Here is a 15,134-nt window from a genome sequence, read left to right on the forward strand (position 1 = left end):
ACCCCCTTCCTGCCTACAGGACGCTTCTACCCCCTTCCTGCCTACAGGACACTTCTACCCCCTTCCTGCCTACAGGGCACTTCTACCCCCTTCCTCCCTACAGGACACTTCTACCCCCTTCCTGCCTACAGGGCACTTCTACCCCCTTCCTGCCTACAGGGCACTTCTATCCCCCTTCCTGCCTACAGGACACTTCTACCCCCTTCCTGCCTACAGGGCACTTCTACCCCCTTCCTTCCCAGACCAATTTTCAGCTTTCAGCGCTGTCGCACTTTGAATGACAATTGCGCGGTCATGCAGCATTGTACCCAGATGACATTCATATCATTTTTTTCACACAAATACAGCTTTCTAAAATTATGGACAGTCCTGAGGCCCCCTCTAAAATTATGGACAATCTTGAGGCCCCCTTTAGAATTATGGACAGTCTTGAGTCACCCTCTAAAAAGCGTCCCTTTAGGTCAGACGCGGTTTTAGACCGGCTAGAGAACAGCGATAGTAAATCAGAACCACTTGCAGAATTGAGTGATAATGATTGGTGGGGGAAATTCCTCATCAGACACTGAAAACGATTCTGCGACTGAGCTCAGCGATGGGCCAACTTGGCGCTATATTTCACATTTCAGTGTTTTCGTTTTGATTATATTATTGAATTACATTTATTATTATTATTATATTTTATGATTATTTATTATATTATAATTTATGATTTCATGTTTCAAGTTTTCTCCTCCCCGGGATGTTTACTAGATTCTTGTCCGGACAGATTTCAGGGAGTTATTCCTAAGAATTACAGGCCGACAATAAAAAAACACAATATTTCCGTGCCAAAAAATGTACCACTTTGAGCACAGAAATCCTGACATCATCAGACCGCTAGGGAGGTTTATAAAAACATGAGAAATGTTGTAGAAGCAATACAAATGGGCTCACCTGACCTCGTTACACGGAGGAGTGAGAAAAGACCTAATAAAGTCAGAAAAGAAAGAGAAATGAGTGCAGAGAAAGAAGAAGAGGGTCACCGCGGGAAGGATCAAGGTGCAGAGATGTATTGCATCCACGGGGCCCACGTACTAGCTTTCCGGGAGGCCGCCATGTGGCGTCCTCCCGCACATGCACAATTTGCGCGCTTGCAGAGCCGCGCAGCGGCGTGATCTGTCACCGGCTGTGTACCTCGGACACGGCCGATGACAGATCTGAGTACCGGCCCCATTGCCGGTACCATGTGACCTGCTGTGACCAATCACAGCAGGTCACATGACAGTTGTATACAATGGATGGCTTCATTCATGCCATCCATTGTATACTAGTGTCTAGCTGTGAATGGTCACAGCAGGTCACATGCACATGTCATGTGATTAGCTGTGGCCAAATCACAGCTAAGCACAAAAGAAAAAAGCTGAAGGAATCGATGTCATTCAGGTAAATGCTTGTTTATAGCAAAGTAATTATTTGCTATAAGCAAATTGTGTAAAAAAAAAAAAAAAATACTGATCACTTCCCCAAAGTAGTACAATGTTACTATGGTAACATTGTACTACTTTCGTCATAGTGAAATATGAAAAAAAATCTAAAAAAAAGAAAAAAAAATTAATGAAAAAAAAAATATATCTAGTACGAGGAACTAGAGAGGACTGAATGAAGAGAAGGAAGAACTAGAGAGGACTGAATGAAGAGTATGAGGAACTAGATAGGACTGAATGAAGAGTACGAGGAACTAGAGAGGACTGAATGAAGACTACGAGGAACTAGAGAGGACTGAATGAAGAGAACGAAGAACTAGAGAGGACTGAATGAAGAGTATGAGGAACTAGATAGGACTGAATGAAGAGTATGAGGAACTAGAGAGGACTGAATGAAGAGTACGAGGAACTAGAGAGGACTGAATGAAGAGTACGAGGAACTAGAGAGGACTGAATGAAGAGTATGAGGAACTAGAGAGGACTGAATGAAGAGTACGAGGAACTAGAGAGGACTGAATGAAGAGAACGAAGAACTAGAGAGGACTGAATGAAGAGTATGAGGAACTAGAGAGGACTGAATGAAGAGTACGAGGAACTAGAGAGGACTGAATGAAGAGAACGAAGAACTAGAGAGGACTGAATGAAGAGTATGAGGAACTAGATAGGACTGAATGAAGAGAACGAAGAACTAGAGAGGACTGAATGAAGAGAACGAAGAACTAGAGAGGACTGAATGAAGAGTATGAGGAACTAGATAGGACTGAATGAAGAGTACGAGGAACTAGAGAGGACTGAATGAAGAGAACGAAGAACTAGAGAGGACTGAATGAAGAGTATGAGGAACTAGATAGGACTGAATGAAGAGTATGAGGAACTAGAGAGGACTGAATGAAGAGTACGAGGAACTAGAGAGGACTGAATGAAGAGAACGAAGAACTAGAGAGGACTGAATGAAGAGTATGAGGAACTAGGTAGGACTGAATGAAGAGTACGAGGAACTAGAGAGGACTGAATGAAGAGAACGAAGAACTAGAGAGGACTGAATGAAGAGTATGAGGAACTAGAGAGGACTGAATGAAGAGTACGAGGAACTAGAGAGGACTGAATGAAGAGAACGAAGAACTAGAGAGGACTGAATGAAGAGTATGAGGAACTAGATAGGACTGAATGAAGAGAACGAAGAACTAGAGAGGACTGAATGAAGAGAACGAAGAACTAGAGAGGACTGAATGAGGAGTACGAGGAACTAGAGAGGACTGAATGAAGAGAACGAAGAACTAGAGAGGACTGAATGAAGAGTACGAGGAACTAGAGAGGACTGAATGAGGAGTACGAGGAACTAGAGAGGACTGAATGACGAGTACGAGGAACTAGAGAGGACTGAATGAAGAGAACGAAGAACTAGAGAGGACTGAATGAAGAGTATGAGGAACTAGATAGGACTGAATGAAGAGTACGAGGAACTAGAGAGGACTGAATGAAGAGTACGAGGAACTAGAGAGGACTGAATGAAGAGTACGAGGAACTAGAGAGGACTGAATGAGGAGTACGAGGAACTAGAGAGGACTGAATGAAGAGTACGAGGAACTAGAGAGGACTGAATGAAGAGTACGAGGAACTAGAGAGGACTGAATGAGGAGTACGAGGAACTAGATAGGACTGAATGAAGAGTACGAGGAACTAGAGAGGACTGAATGAGGAGTACGAGGAACTAGAGAGGACTGAATGAGGAGTACGAGGAACTAGAGAGGACTGAATGACGAGTACGGGGAACTAGAGAGGACTGAATGAAGAGAACGAAGAACTAGAGAGGACTGAATGAGGAGTACGAGGAACTAGATAGGACTGAATGAAGAGTACGAGGAACTAGAGAGGACTGAATGAGGAGTACGTGGAACTAGAGAGGACTGAATGAGGAGTACGAGGAACTAGAGAGGACTGAATGAAGAGTACGAGGAACTAGAGAGGACTGAATGAGGAGTACGAGGAACTAGAGAGGACTGAATGAATAGAACGAAGAACTAGAGAGGACTGAATGAGGAGTACGAGGAACTAGATAGGACTGAATGAAGAGTACGAGGAACTAGAGAGGACTGAATGAAGAGTACGTGGAACTAGAGAGGACTGAAGAGTACGAGGAACTAGAGAGGACTGAATGAAGAGTACGAGGAACTAGAGAGGACTGAATGAGGAGTACGAGGAACTAGAGAGGACTGAATGAGGAGTACGAGGAACTAGAGAGGACTGAATGAAGAGTACGAGGAACTAGAGAGGACTGAATGAAGAGTACGAGGAACTAGAGAGGACTGAATGAAGAGAACAAAGAACTAGAGAGGAATGAATGAGGAGTACGAGGAAATAGAGAGGACTGAATGAAGAGAACAAAGAACTAGAGAGGACTGAATGAGGAGTACGAGGAAATAGATAGGACTGAATGAAGAGTACGAGGAACTAGAGAGGACTGAAGAGTACGAGGAACTAGAGAGGACTGAATGAAGAGTACGAGGAATTAGAGAGGACTGAATGAAGAGTACGAGGAACTAGAGAAGATTGAATGAAGAGCATGAGGATCTACATAAAACTGAATGAAGAGTAACAAGGACCCATGGATGCCACAACAGGATCTGTGCAATGCTTGTTGGACAGACGGGAGAGATGAGGAGGGGTTCCCCATTGTGGGGGATGTAACTGTGTGTGGAACACAGAGAGGAGGAAAGACAAAAGTGAAAGTGGTTTCACCTGCGCTGTCAATCCAGTCCTGAAAAGTACCCAGCGCAGCCCCGTGTAGCAGAGCAGAGCACTTTGGTGCAGCTAAAGCAGATCTTCAACCTGGAAAGTCAGTTTCCACCATTCAATCCTCCCAAATCCAAAACACAAGAAAATGATCATTTTTTAAGTTATCTTTTTTATGCGTTTATTTGTGGTGGAACCCCCACCCCACCCCCACCCCCACCCCAGCCGTCATTCAATGATGTGAAGCCCCCTCCTGCAGGAGGAATCTCCATGGCACCACAGGGGGGCCCAAAGGCAAGAAACCGGAGGGGACGGCCAGCATCCAATGAGATAGCCAGCAATGGCGGCACTGGAAGGACCTGCACTGGATGAATGGCGGGACAGAAAAGGACAAGGCGGGATTCCCCGGATGAAAGAGGCGGATGAATGGCGGGACAGAAAAGGACAAGGCGGGATTCCCCGGATGAAAGGCGGATGAATGGCGGGACAGAAAAGGACAAGGCGGGATTCCCCGGATGAAAGAGGCGGATGAATGGCGGGACAGAAAAGGACAAGGCGGGATTCCCCGGATGAAAGAGGCGGATGAATGGCGGGACAGAAAAGGACAAGGCGGGATTCCCCGGATGAAAGAGACGGATGAATGGCGGGACAGAAAAGGACAAGGCGGGATTCCCTGGATGAAAGAGGCGGATGAATGGCGGGAAAGAAAAGGACAAGGCGGGATTCCCCGGATGAAAGGCGGATGAATGGCGGGACAGAAAAGGACAAGGCGGGATTCCCCGGATGAAAGAGGCGGATGAATGGCGGGACAGAAAAGGACAAGGCGGGATTCCCCGGATGAAAGAGGCGGATGAATGGCGGGACAGAAAAGGACAAGGCGGGATTCCCCGGATGAAAGAGACGGATGAATGGCGGGACAGAAAAGGACAAGGCGGGATTCCCCGGATGAAAGAGGCGGATGAATGGCGGGACAGAAAAGGACAAGGCGGGATTCCCCGGATGAAAGAGGCGGGCTAATGGCGTATTGTGGGTTCATTTATTAGGAATGGGTGGAGTTCCCAGGTTATGCCCCTCCCCCAGCCTGTGACACATTCTGATGTCATTGTTCGATGTATGAATTGCTGTGTTCATGTAATGGAAGAATATTCAGGCGCTGACCTATGACTGAGGAGCTGCCTCTGTCCGTTCCTATTGGCCAGCCGTCTCCAAACAATGGCCTGTGAGCCACGCCCACATGGCTACAAGATTTCATCTGACCTGCAGCAACTGTCTGTGAAAATCCCCCGACTGGCCAGCAGGCGGCGTTCTGTGCATCACCCTATGGAGACTCCAGCATCCAACACAGCCATGACCCTCCCCCGGGGCCCCTGATGAGCAACTATGAATATAAGGGGGGGGGGACTCTGCTACTTCTGGATGTAGAGGGGTCTCTGATGGGCACTCCTGGATGTAGAGGGGGCTCTGATGGGCACTCCTGGATGTACGGGGATCTCTGATGGGCACTCCTGGATGTAAGGGGGTCTCTGATGGGCACTCCTGGATGTAAGGGGGGCTCTGATGGGCACTCCTGGATGTAAGGGGGTCTCTGATGGGCACTCCTGGATGTAAGGGGGTCTCTGATGGGCACTCCTGGATGTATAGGGGTCTCTGATGGGCACTCCTGGATGTATAGGGGTCTCTGATGGGCACTCCTGGATGTACAGGGGTCTCTGATGGGCACTCCTGGATGTACGGGGGTCTCTGATGGGCACTCCTGGATGTAAGTGGGGCTCTGATGGGCACTCCTGGATGTAAGGGGGGCTCTGATGGGCACTCCTGGATGTAAGGGGATCTCTGATGGGCACTCCTGGATGTAAGGGGGGCTCTGATGGGCACTCCTGAATGTATAGGGGTCTCTGATGGGCACTCCTAGATGTAAGGGGGGCTCTGATGGGCACTCCTGGATGTAAGGGGGACTCTAATGGACACTCCTGGATGTATAGGGGTCTCTGATGGGCACTCCTGGATGTACGGAGGTCTCTGATGGGCACTCCTGGATGTACGGGGGTCTCTGATGGGCACTCCTGGATGTAAGTGGATCTCTGATGGGCACTCCTGGATGTAGAGGGGTCTCTGATGGGCACTCCTGGATGTAGAGGGGTCTCTGATGGGCACTCCAGGATCTAGAGGGGTCTCTGATGGGCAATCCTGGATGTAGAGGGGTCTCTGATGGGCACTCCTGGATGTAGAGGGGTCTCTGATGGGCACTCCTGGATGTAGAGGGGTCTCTGATGGGCACTCCTGGATGTACAGAGGTCTCTGATGGGCACTCCAGGATGTAAGTGGGTCTCTAATGGGCACTCCTGGATGTAAGGGGGTCTCTGATGGGCACTACTGGATGTAAGGGGGTCTCTGATGGGCACTCCTGGATGTACAGAGGTCTCTGATGGGCACTCCTGGATGTATAGGGGTCTCAGATGGGCACTCCTGGATGTAAGGGGGTCTCTGATGGGCACTCTTGGATGTAAGGGGGGCTCTGATGGGCACTCCTGGATGTACAGGGGTCTCTGATGGGCACTCCTGGATGTATGGGGGTCTCTGATGGGCACTCCTGGATGTAAGTGGGGCTCTGATGGGCTCTCCTGGATGTAAGGGGGTCTCTGATGGGCACTCCTAGATGTAAGGGGGACTCTAATGGACACTCCTGGATGTAAGGGAGTCTCTGATGGGCACTCCTGGATGTAGAGGGGTCTCTGATGGGCACTCCTGGATGTAGAGGGGTCTCTGATGGGCACTCCAGGATCTAGAGGGGTCTCTGATGGGCAATCCTGGATGTAGAGGGGTCTCTGATGGGCACTCCTGGATGTAGAGGGGTCTCTGATGGGCACTCCTGGATGTACAGAGGTCTCTGATGGGCACTCCAGGATGTAAGTGGGTCTCTGATGGGCACTCCTGGATTTAAGGGGGTCTCTGATGGGCACTACTGGATGTAAGGGGGTCTCTGATGGGCACTCCTGGATGTACAGAGGTCTCTGATGGGCACTCCTGGATGTACAGGGGTCTCAGATGGGCACTCCTGGATGTAAGGGGGGCTCTGATGGGCACTCCTGGATGTACAGAGGTCTCTGATGGGCACTCCTGGATGTAAGGGGGTCTCTGATGGGCACTCCTGGATGTAAGGGGGTCTCTGATGGGCACTCCTGGATGTAAGGGGGTCTCTGATGGGCACTCCTGGATGTAAGTGGATCTCTGATGGGCACTCCTGGATGTACAGGGGTCTCTAATGGGCACTCCTGGATGTACGGGGGTCTCTGATGGGCACTCCTGGATGTAAGGGAGTCTCTGATGGGCACTCCTGGATGTACAGGGGTCTCTGATGGGCACTCCTGGATGTACAGGGGTCTCTGATGGGCACTCCTGGATGTAGAGGGGTCTCTGATGGGCACTCCTGGATGTACAGGGGTCTCTGATGGACACTCCTGGATGTACAGGGGTCTCTGATGGGCACTCCTGGATGTAGAGGGGTCTCTGATGGGCACTCCTGGATGTACAGGGGTCTCTGATGGGCACTCCTGGATGTAGAGGGGTCTCGGATGGGCACTCCTGGATGTACAGGGGTCTCTGATGGGCACTCCTGGATGTAGAGGGGTCTCGGATGGGCACTCCTGGATGTACAGGGGTCTCTGATGGGCACTCCTGGATGTACAGGGGTCTCTGATGGGCACTCCTGGATGTAGAAGGGTCTATGACAGAGACCCGTATATACAAACACTGTCATCTATGTGTCACCTGATCAATGATGATGTAATCAGACCCCACAGGCTCCACCCACACCAATGGGTCCTATACAGGGACCAGGTCTGCCATGGCTGATTACACCTGTAGGAGGCGCTCCCAACACCACACAGGGTGATTCTCCCTCTTTTTATTCCAGATATCAACGAATGCCTGGAGGGAAGAGGATCATGTGATCACACGTGTCATAATGAGGCCGGATCCTACCACTGCCACTGTCATGGCGGCTATTACCTGTCACGTGACGGGAGGAGATGCCTCCAGCAATCATGAATGTTTCCTATGACAATTCTCATTTCACAGAAACGTTGCTGAATGCATGATTGTCTGCGTGTACCCCCCCCATTGTATGCTTGTAACCCCCCCACTGTCTGCGTGTACACCCCCCATTGTATGCTTGTAACCCCCCCCATTGTCTGCGTGTACCCCCCCCCCATTGTATGCGTGTACCCCCCCCCCCCATTGTCTGCGTGTATCCCCCCCCCCCATTGTATGCATGTACCCCCCCACTGTCTGCGTGTACACCCCCCATTGTATGCGTGTACCCCCCCCCCCCATTGTATGCTTGTAACCCCCCCATTGTCTGCGTGTACCCCCCCCCCCCATTGTATGCGTGTACCCCCCCCCCCCCCATTGTCTGCGTGTACCCCCCCCCCCCCCCCCATTGTATGCATGTACCCCCCCACTGTCTGCGTGTACACCCCCCCCCATTGTATGCATGTACCCCCCCACTGTCTGCGTGTACACCCCCCCCCATTGTATGCATGTACCCTCCCCATTGTATGCGTGTATCCCCCCCCCACTGTCTGCGTGTACACCCCCCATTGTATGCGTGTAACCCCCCCCATTGTATGCGTGTACCCCCCCCCACTGTCTGCGTGTACACCTCCCATTGTATGCGTGTAACCCCCCCACTGTCTGCGTGTACCCCCCCCATTGTATGCGTGTACACCCCCCCACTGTCTGCGTGTACACCCCCCCACTGTCTGCGTGCACCCCCCCCCATTGTATGCGTGTACCCCCCCCCCCCACTGTCTGCGTGTACCCCCCCATTGTATGCGTGTAACCCCCCCATTGTATGCGTGTACCCCCCCCCCATTGTCTGCGTGTACCCCCCCCCCCCACTGTCTGCGTGTACAACACCCCCCCACTGTCTGCGTGTACACCCCCCCATTGTCTGCGTGTATATCCCTCCCCCCATTGTCTGCGTGTACACCCCCCCCATTGTATGCGTGTACACCCCCCCCCACACACACTGTCTGCGTGTACACCCCCCCATTGTATGCGTGTACCCCCCCCCCACTGTCTGCGTGTACACCCCCCCACTGTCTGCGTGTACAACCCCCCCCATTGTATGCGTGTACACCCCCCACTGTCTGCGTGTACCCCCCCATTGTATGCATGTACCCCCCCCATTGTATGCGTGTAACCCCCCCATTGTATGCGTGTAACCCCCCCATTGTATGCGTGTACACCCCCCATTGTCTGCGTGTACCCCCCCCACACTGTTTGCGTGTACACCCCCCCATTGTCTGCTTGTACACCCCCCGCACTGTCTGCGTGTACCCCCCCCCACTGTCTGCATGTACACCCCCCCATTGTATGCGTGTTCCCCCCTGTCTGCGTGTACCCCCCCCCCCACTGTCTGCATGTACACCCCCCACTGTCTGCGTGTACCCCCCCCCATTGTATGCGTGTTCACCCTCGTCTGCGTGTACCCCCCCCCCACTGTCTGCGTGTACACCCCCCACTGTCTGCGTGTACACCCCCCAATTGTATGCGTGTACCCCCCCCCCCCATTGTATGCGTGTACCCCCCCCCCCCCCCCGCCCCACTGTCTGCATGTATACCCCCCCCCATTGTATGCGTGTACCACCCCCATTGCATGCGTGTACACCCCCCCATTGTCTGCATGTACACCCCCCATTGTCTGCATGTACCCCCCCATTGTCTGCATGTACACCCCCCATTGTCTGCGTGTACCCCCCCACTGTCTGCATGTACACCCCCCCCATTGTCTGCGTGTACCCCCCCATTGTATGCATGTACCCCCTCCCCATTGTATGCGTTTACACCCCCCCCCCATTGTATGCGTGTACACCTCCCGCCCCATTGTATGCGTGTAACCCCCCCCCCCATTGTATGCGTTTACCCCCCCATTGTATGCATGTACACCCCCCCATTGTCTGCGTGTACAAACCCCCCCTTGTCTGCGTGTACACCCCCCGCCCCATTGTATGTGTGTACACCCCCTCATTGTCTGCGTGTGCATCCCCTCATTGTCTGCGTGCGCATCCCCCCCCCCCACTGTCTGCGTGTTCACCCCCCCATTTTCTGCATGCGCATCCCCCCATTGTCTGCATGTACATCCCATCCCCCATTGTCTGCGTGCGCATCCCCCCACTGTCTGCGTGTACATCCCCCCAATTGTCTGTGTGTACATCCCCCCATTGTCTGTGTGTACCCCCCCCCATTGTCTGCGTGTACATCCCCCCATTGTCTGCGTGTACATCCCCCCAATTGTCTGTGTGTACCCCCCCCCCCCATTGTCTGCATGTACATTCTCCCCCACTGTCTGTGTGTATACTCCCCCCCAATTGTCTGTGTGTATACCCTCCCCCCCTTATCTGTGTGTACATCCTCCCCACTGTCTGCATGTATATCCCCCCCCCCCCCCCCCCGTTGTGTGTGTAAACCCTCCCCCATTGTCTGCGTGTATATCCCTCCCCCCCATTGTCTGTGTGTACAACCCCCCCCCCCCCCATTTTCCTACAAGGAACTGAGCCCTCCCTCTTGCTGCAAGCTGCGGTTTATCTTCGACCAGGAGATGCACTTTGCTGATTTCTGATTGTTTTTCTCCAGGAAACCTACAATTGTTATTATTATTTTGCACATAAAGCTTTATCAGAATATTATCCGGGATCTAGACTCCTCCTACCAAAAAGAAGTGGGCGGAACTTGTTGAAGAATGTCCTAGTCAGGTGCTGCCCCGGACGGGAGGGTTCATGTTCTTCCCGGTTGTTTTGTTGTGGCGGGATACCTTGGGTCCTGTGATATATAGGAGGGACATCGACGATGAGCGGGACTCTGAGCCCAGACCCTGGACAGCAAATATCTGGGAGCGTGTCATGATCTAGAAGGTTCTCTGTACCTGGGGTTCCCACCCCCCCCAAAGGCACCAGCCAATGGGAAACACCACTGATGGAGCTTTGAGCACATGGACTCCACTTTTCGCAGGTATGCCGGGGCAGCACATGGCATGAGTTAGGAATAGGGACGTAGGGATAATGCGGTTTTGCATGTTGGACTCTGAGATGCTCATTTTGCACTTTTCCAAGTAAAGCTTTGAGACTTTGTTCTGGACTTTGTCTGAAGTTACTGAAAGGGGTGTAATACAAGTAACCGGCACCTACGGTCTAAGCTTTGGGCCACGCAACACATTGGGGTATGAAGAGTTAACGCAGTGGCAAGTCAGTGGTTACCTAGGGTAACGGAGGGTTGACAAGCAGCTTGTCCATAGAGTGTACCTGTTATAGATGGCCCAGCCTCTAGCAACGAGGGAAATGTTGCCGGCACTCCTTCCACTAGCGGTCCGTCTCCCATAGCAACGGGGGGGGGGGATCTGCACCACAGAGGTCTCCATCCTGTACGGAGTGTGGGAACTCGCTTCAGAGTGGTAGAGCTTCTCAAAGCACACAGCAACTCGCTTCTCTTTAAGGGCCTTTTTGCCCAATTTTTTTACAAGAAAGTTCAAACAACAAAAATGCTTCCCACACAGGGGTGTCCACGATCAAACAAATTCAGCCTTCTGGCTCTTTCAGCTACACAGCTTTATATTGGTCTCCTACAGACTCCTTCCACAAGGTTGTTTTTGCACAGCAAACCTTTAGCACACAGCTATTCTGGCTCCCACCTCTACTAGGTGTAGCCCACCTGACTCCTAGGCAGAGACCTCCCGTCTGCCTGGGTGGAGCCCTCCTGACTCCTAGGCAGAGAACTCCCGTCTGCCTGGGTGGAGCCCTCCTGACTCCTAGGCAGAGACCTCCCGTCTGCCTGGGTGGAGCCCTCCTGACTCCTAGGCAGAGACCTCCCGTCTGCCTGGGTGGAGCCCTCCTGACTCCTAGGCAGAGACCTCCCGTCTGCCTGGGTGGAGCCCTCCTGACTCCTAGGCAGAGACCTCCCGTCTGCCTGGGTGGAGCCCTCCTGACTCCTAGGCAGAGACCTCCCGTCTGCCTGGGTGGAGCCCTCCTGACTCCAAGGCAGTGACCTCCCGCCTCCCGGGGTGGAGCCCTCCTGACTCCTAGGCAGAGACCTCCCGTCTGCCTGGGTGGAGCCCTCCTGAGTCCAAGGCAGTGACCTCCCGCCTGCCGGGGTGGAGCCCTCCTGACTCCTAGGCAGAGACCTCCCGTCTGCCTGGGTGGAGCCCTCCTGACTCCTGTCTGCCGGGGTGGAGCCCAGAACTATGGTTAGTCCTCTATAAAAAGGCCTGCACACACCTGTGCAATCAGTGTGCTGGGGGTTCTCAAAACACGGACCCCGGATTGGAGATTTCATCCCTCCCAGATCTCTTTGAAATCTCCAGGCTCCAGATCCCAAAACAAACTTAATGAACAAATGAGGAAACTGAAAAGCCAGTTTCCTCTGCAATACATCAACTCTCTGGAGCCCCTCAACCTGCCTGGTTGAGAATCCAGGGAGCGGGTGCAGGAGCGGGTGCTTTCAGCGCTATCACACTTTGAATGACAATTGCGCGGTCATGCAACACCATATGAATTTTTTAGCATTTTTTTTGAGACAGATAAAGCTTTATTTTGGTGGTATTTATTCACCGCTGGGATTTTAATTTTTTTTGCTATTTAAATGAAAAAGTCCAAACATTTAAAAAAAAAAAAGTGTTTTTCTTATAAAATTTTACAAATAAATATTATTTCAATCATAAATCTCGGCCAAAATGTATTCCGTTATCTTTTTGGTACAAAGAAAATAACCCAAATTAGTTTATAACCAAAAATTATAATTTTTCTAAATTTTTTTTACATTTTAATTTTATTTTTTTATATTATGGTTTTTTTTTTAACATACTGTCACCCTAGCGCACAGTCCCAGCACACTCCCAGTACAGTAGCAGTGATGAAGATTTTTTTTACACTGATTGTTTTTACAGCCTTTATGGGTGTAAAAGCAATCATTTCTCCTCTCTGGATTCATTCCTGCAGCCATTGAGAAATTCTGTGTGAGCTGTGATTGGTCACAGCTTGTCACATGGTACACGGCTGTTGTGAATAGCCCTGTACCATGTGACCTCTGTGATCATTCAGAGATTTCACACGTAGTAAGCCATGATGTCAGGGAGTGACATCTTGATTACTACTGTTCATGTGATCACTGATTGGCCAATCAGTGATCACATGATCGGGACCTCACACAGAGGTCCTGTACAGCGATCTGTGTTCCGCTGTGTCCGGAGAACACAGTGGGCACTGGATAACGGTGCTGCGTGCTACCAGAGAATGCGCACAAGCAGGGAATGTGGAAGCAGTTCATAAATGGCCGCCCGCTCCTGCACGCTCCCATCCCGCCGTTCATGTACATGGGCCAGACAGGAAATGGTTAAAGTGGTTCCAAATTCAGAAGTTATTTTTACCTTAATGCAGTCTATGTGAAGCTCCTCCCCCCCCAACCTCGATCCAGTGATGTGCCCGAGAGCAGCGGTGCTCTCTCTCCCTTCACTGGACATGGAGGCAGTAGTGGGAGCCATTGGCTCCTGTTGTTATCAATCAAATCCAGTGAGGAGGGAGGGGGCAGGGCTAAGCCGTGTGCCAATGGACATACATAGTCCTGCTTGTGAGCGAGCACACACAAGTGCCCCCATAGCAAGCGGCTTGCTATGGGGCACTCAGAAAGGAGGAGGAGCTGAAAGCAACGGCGGGGGGACTCCAGAAGAGGTGGATCGGAGCTGCTCTGTGCAAAAACATTACACAGAGCACGTAAGTATGACATGTTTATTTTATAAAAAAAAAAAAAAAAGATGAAACTTTTCTCCATCCATCTGTGCACATTGCTCTGTCTTCTGTGGATGTCGGACAGCCTGCACCCCCCTTCATCCAGAACACACTGACAGCACATTGCTTCTGCCTGGAGTCCATTATTCACCTGCAATGAAAATGAAGAAGAGTTACTATAGGGGAAGGAGTTACTATAGAGGAAGGGTTACTATAGAGGAAGAGTTACTATAGAGGAAGGGTTACTAAAGAGGAAGGGTTACTATAGAGGAAGAGTTACTATGGAGGAAGAGTTACTATAGAGGAAGAGTTACTATAGAGGAAGAGATTACTATAGAGGAAGGGTTACTATAGAGGAAGGGTTACTATAGAGGAAGAGTTACTATAGAGGAAGGGTTACTATAGAGGAAGGGTTACTATAGAGGAAGAGTTACTATAGAGGAAGGGTTACTATAGAGGAAGGGTTACTATAGAGGAAGAGTTACTATAGGGGAAGAGTTACTATAGAGGAAGGGTTACTATAGAGGAAGAGTTACTATAGAGGAAGAGTTACTATAGAGGGAGAGTTACTATAGAGGAAGGGTTACTATAGAGGAAGGGATACTATAGAGGAAGAGTTACTATAGAGGAAGAGTTACTATAGAGGAAGAGTTACTATAGAGGAAGGGTTACTATAGAGGAAGGGTTACTATAGAGGAAGGGTTACTATAGAGGAAGGGTTACTATAGAGGAAGAGTTACTATAGGGGAAGAGTTACTATAGAGGAAGGGTTACTATAGAGGAAGAGTTACTATAGAGGGAGAGTTACTATAGAGGAAGGGTTACTATAGAGGAAGGGTTACTATAGAGGAAGTGTTACTATAGAGGAGGAGTTACTATAGAGGAAGAGTTACTATAGAGGAAGAGTTACTATAGAGGAAGAGTTACTATAGAGGAAGAGTTACTATAGAGGAAGGGTTACTATAGAGGAAGGGTTACTATAGAGGAAGGGTTACTATAGAGGAAGGGTTACTATAGAGGAAGAGTTACTATAGAGGAAGAGTTACTATAGAGGGAGGGTTACTAAAGAGGAAGGGTTACTATAGAGGAAGGGATACTATAGAGGAGAGTTACTATAGAGGAAGAGTTACTATAGAGGAAGAGTTACTATAGAGGAAGAGTT

At 50.6% G+C, this 15,134-nt stretch overlaps 1 protein-coding gene and 1 long non-coding RNA gene across 3 annotated transcripts in view; one reads left to right on the plus strand and one right to left on the minus strand.

Annotated features, from left to right (window-relative positions):
* Positions 1-8,434, plus strand: part of CRTAC1 (cartilage acidic protein 1) — a 604,943-nt gene extending 596,509 nt beyond the window's left edge. The window contains exon 17 of the mRNA XM_089662389.1: positions 8,110-8,434. Within this exon, the coding sequence (XP_089518515.1) occupies positions 8,110-8,243 (134 nt within the window). The 3' untranslated portion in view covers positions 8,244-8,434. The remainder of the gene's footprint in view (positions 1-8,109) is intronic.
* Positions 8,435-13,958: 5,524 nt separating this feature from the next.
* The window catches only part of LOC149435827 (uncharacterized), a 39,022-nt gene continuing 37,846 nt past the window's right edge, over positions 13,959-15,134 (minus strand). For both annotated transcript variants that reach the window (XR_016308360.1, XR_016308361.1), the window contains one exon: positions 13,959-14,123. This is a non-coding gene — a long non-coding RNA (uncharacterized LOC149435827). The remainder of the gene's footprint in view (positions 14,124-15,134) is intronic.

The sequence above is a fragment of the Staurois parvus genome, unplaced genomic scaffold (assembly GCF_062004578.1).
Source record: "Staurois parvus isolate SC_StPar_1 unplaced genomic scaffold, SC_StPar_1.0 ptg001463l, whole genome shotgun sequence".
In the NCBI taxonomy this organism is placed as follows: domain Eukaryota; kingdom Metazoa; phylum Chordata; class Amphibia; order Anura; family Ranidae; genus Staurois; species Staurois parvus.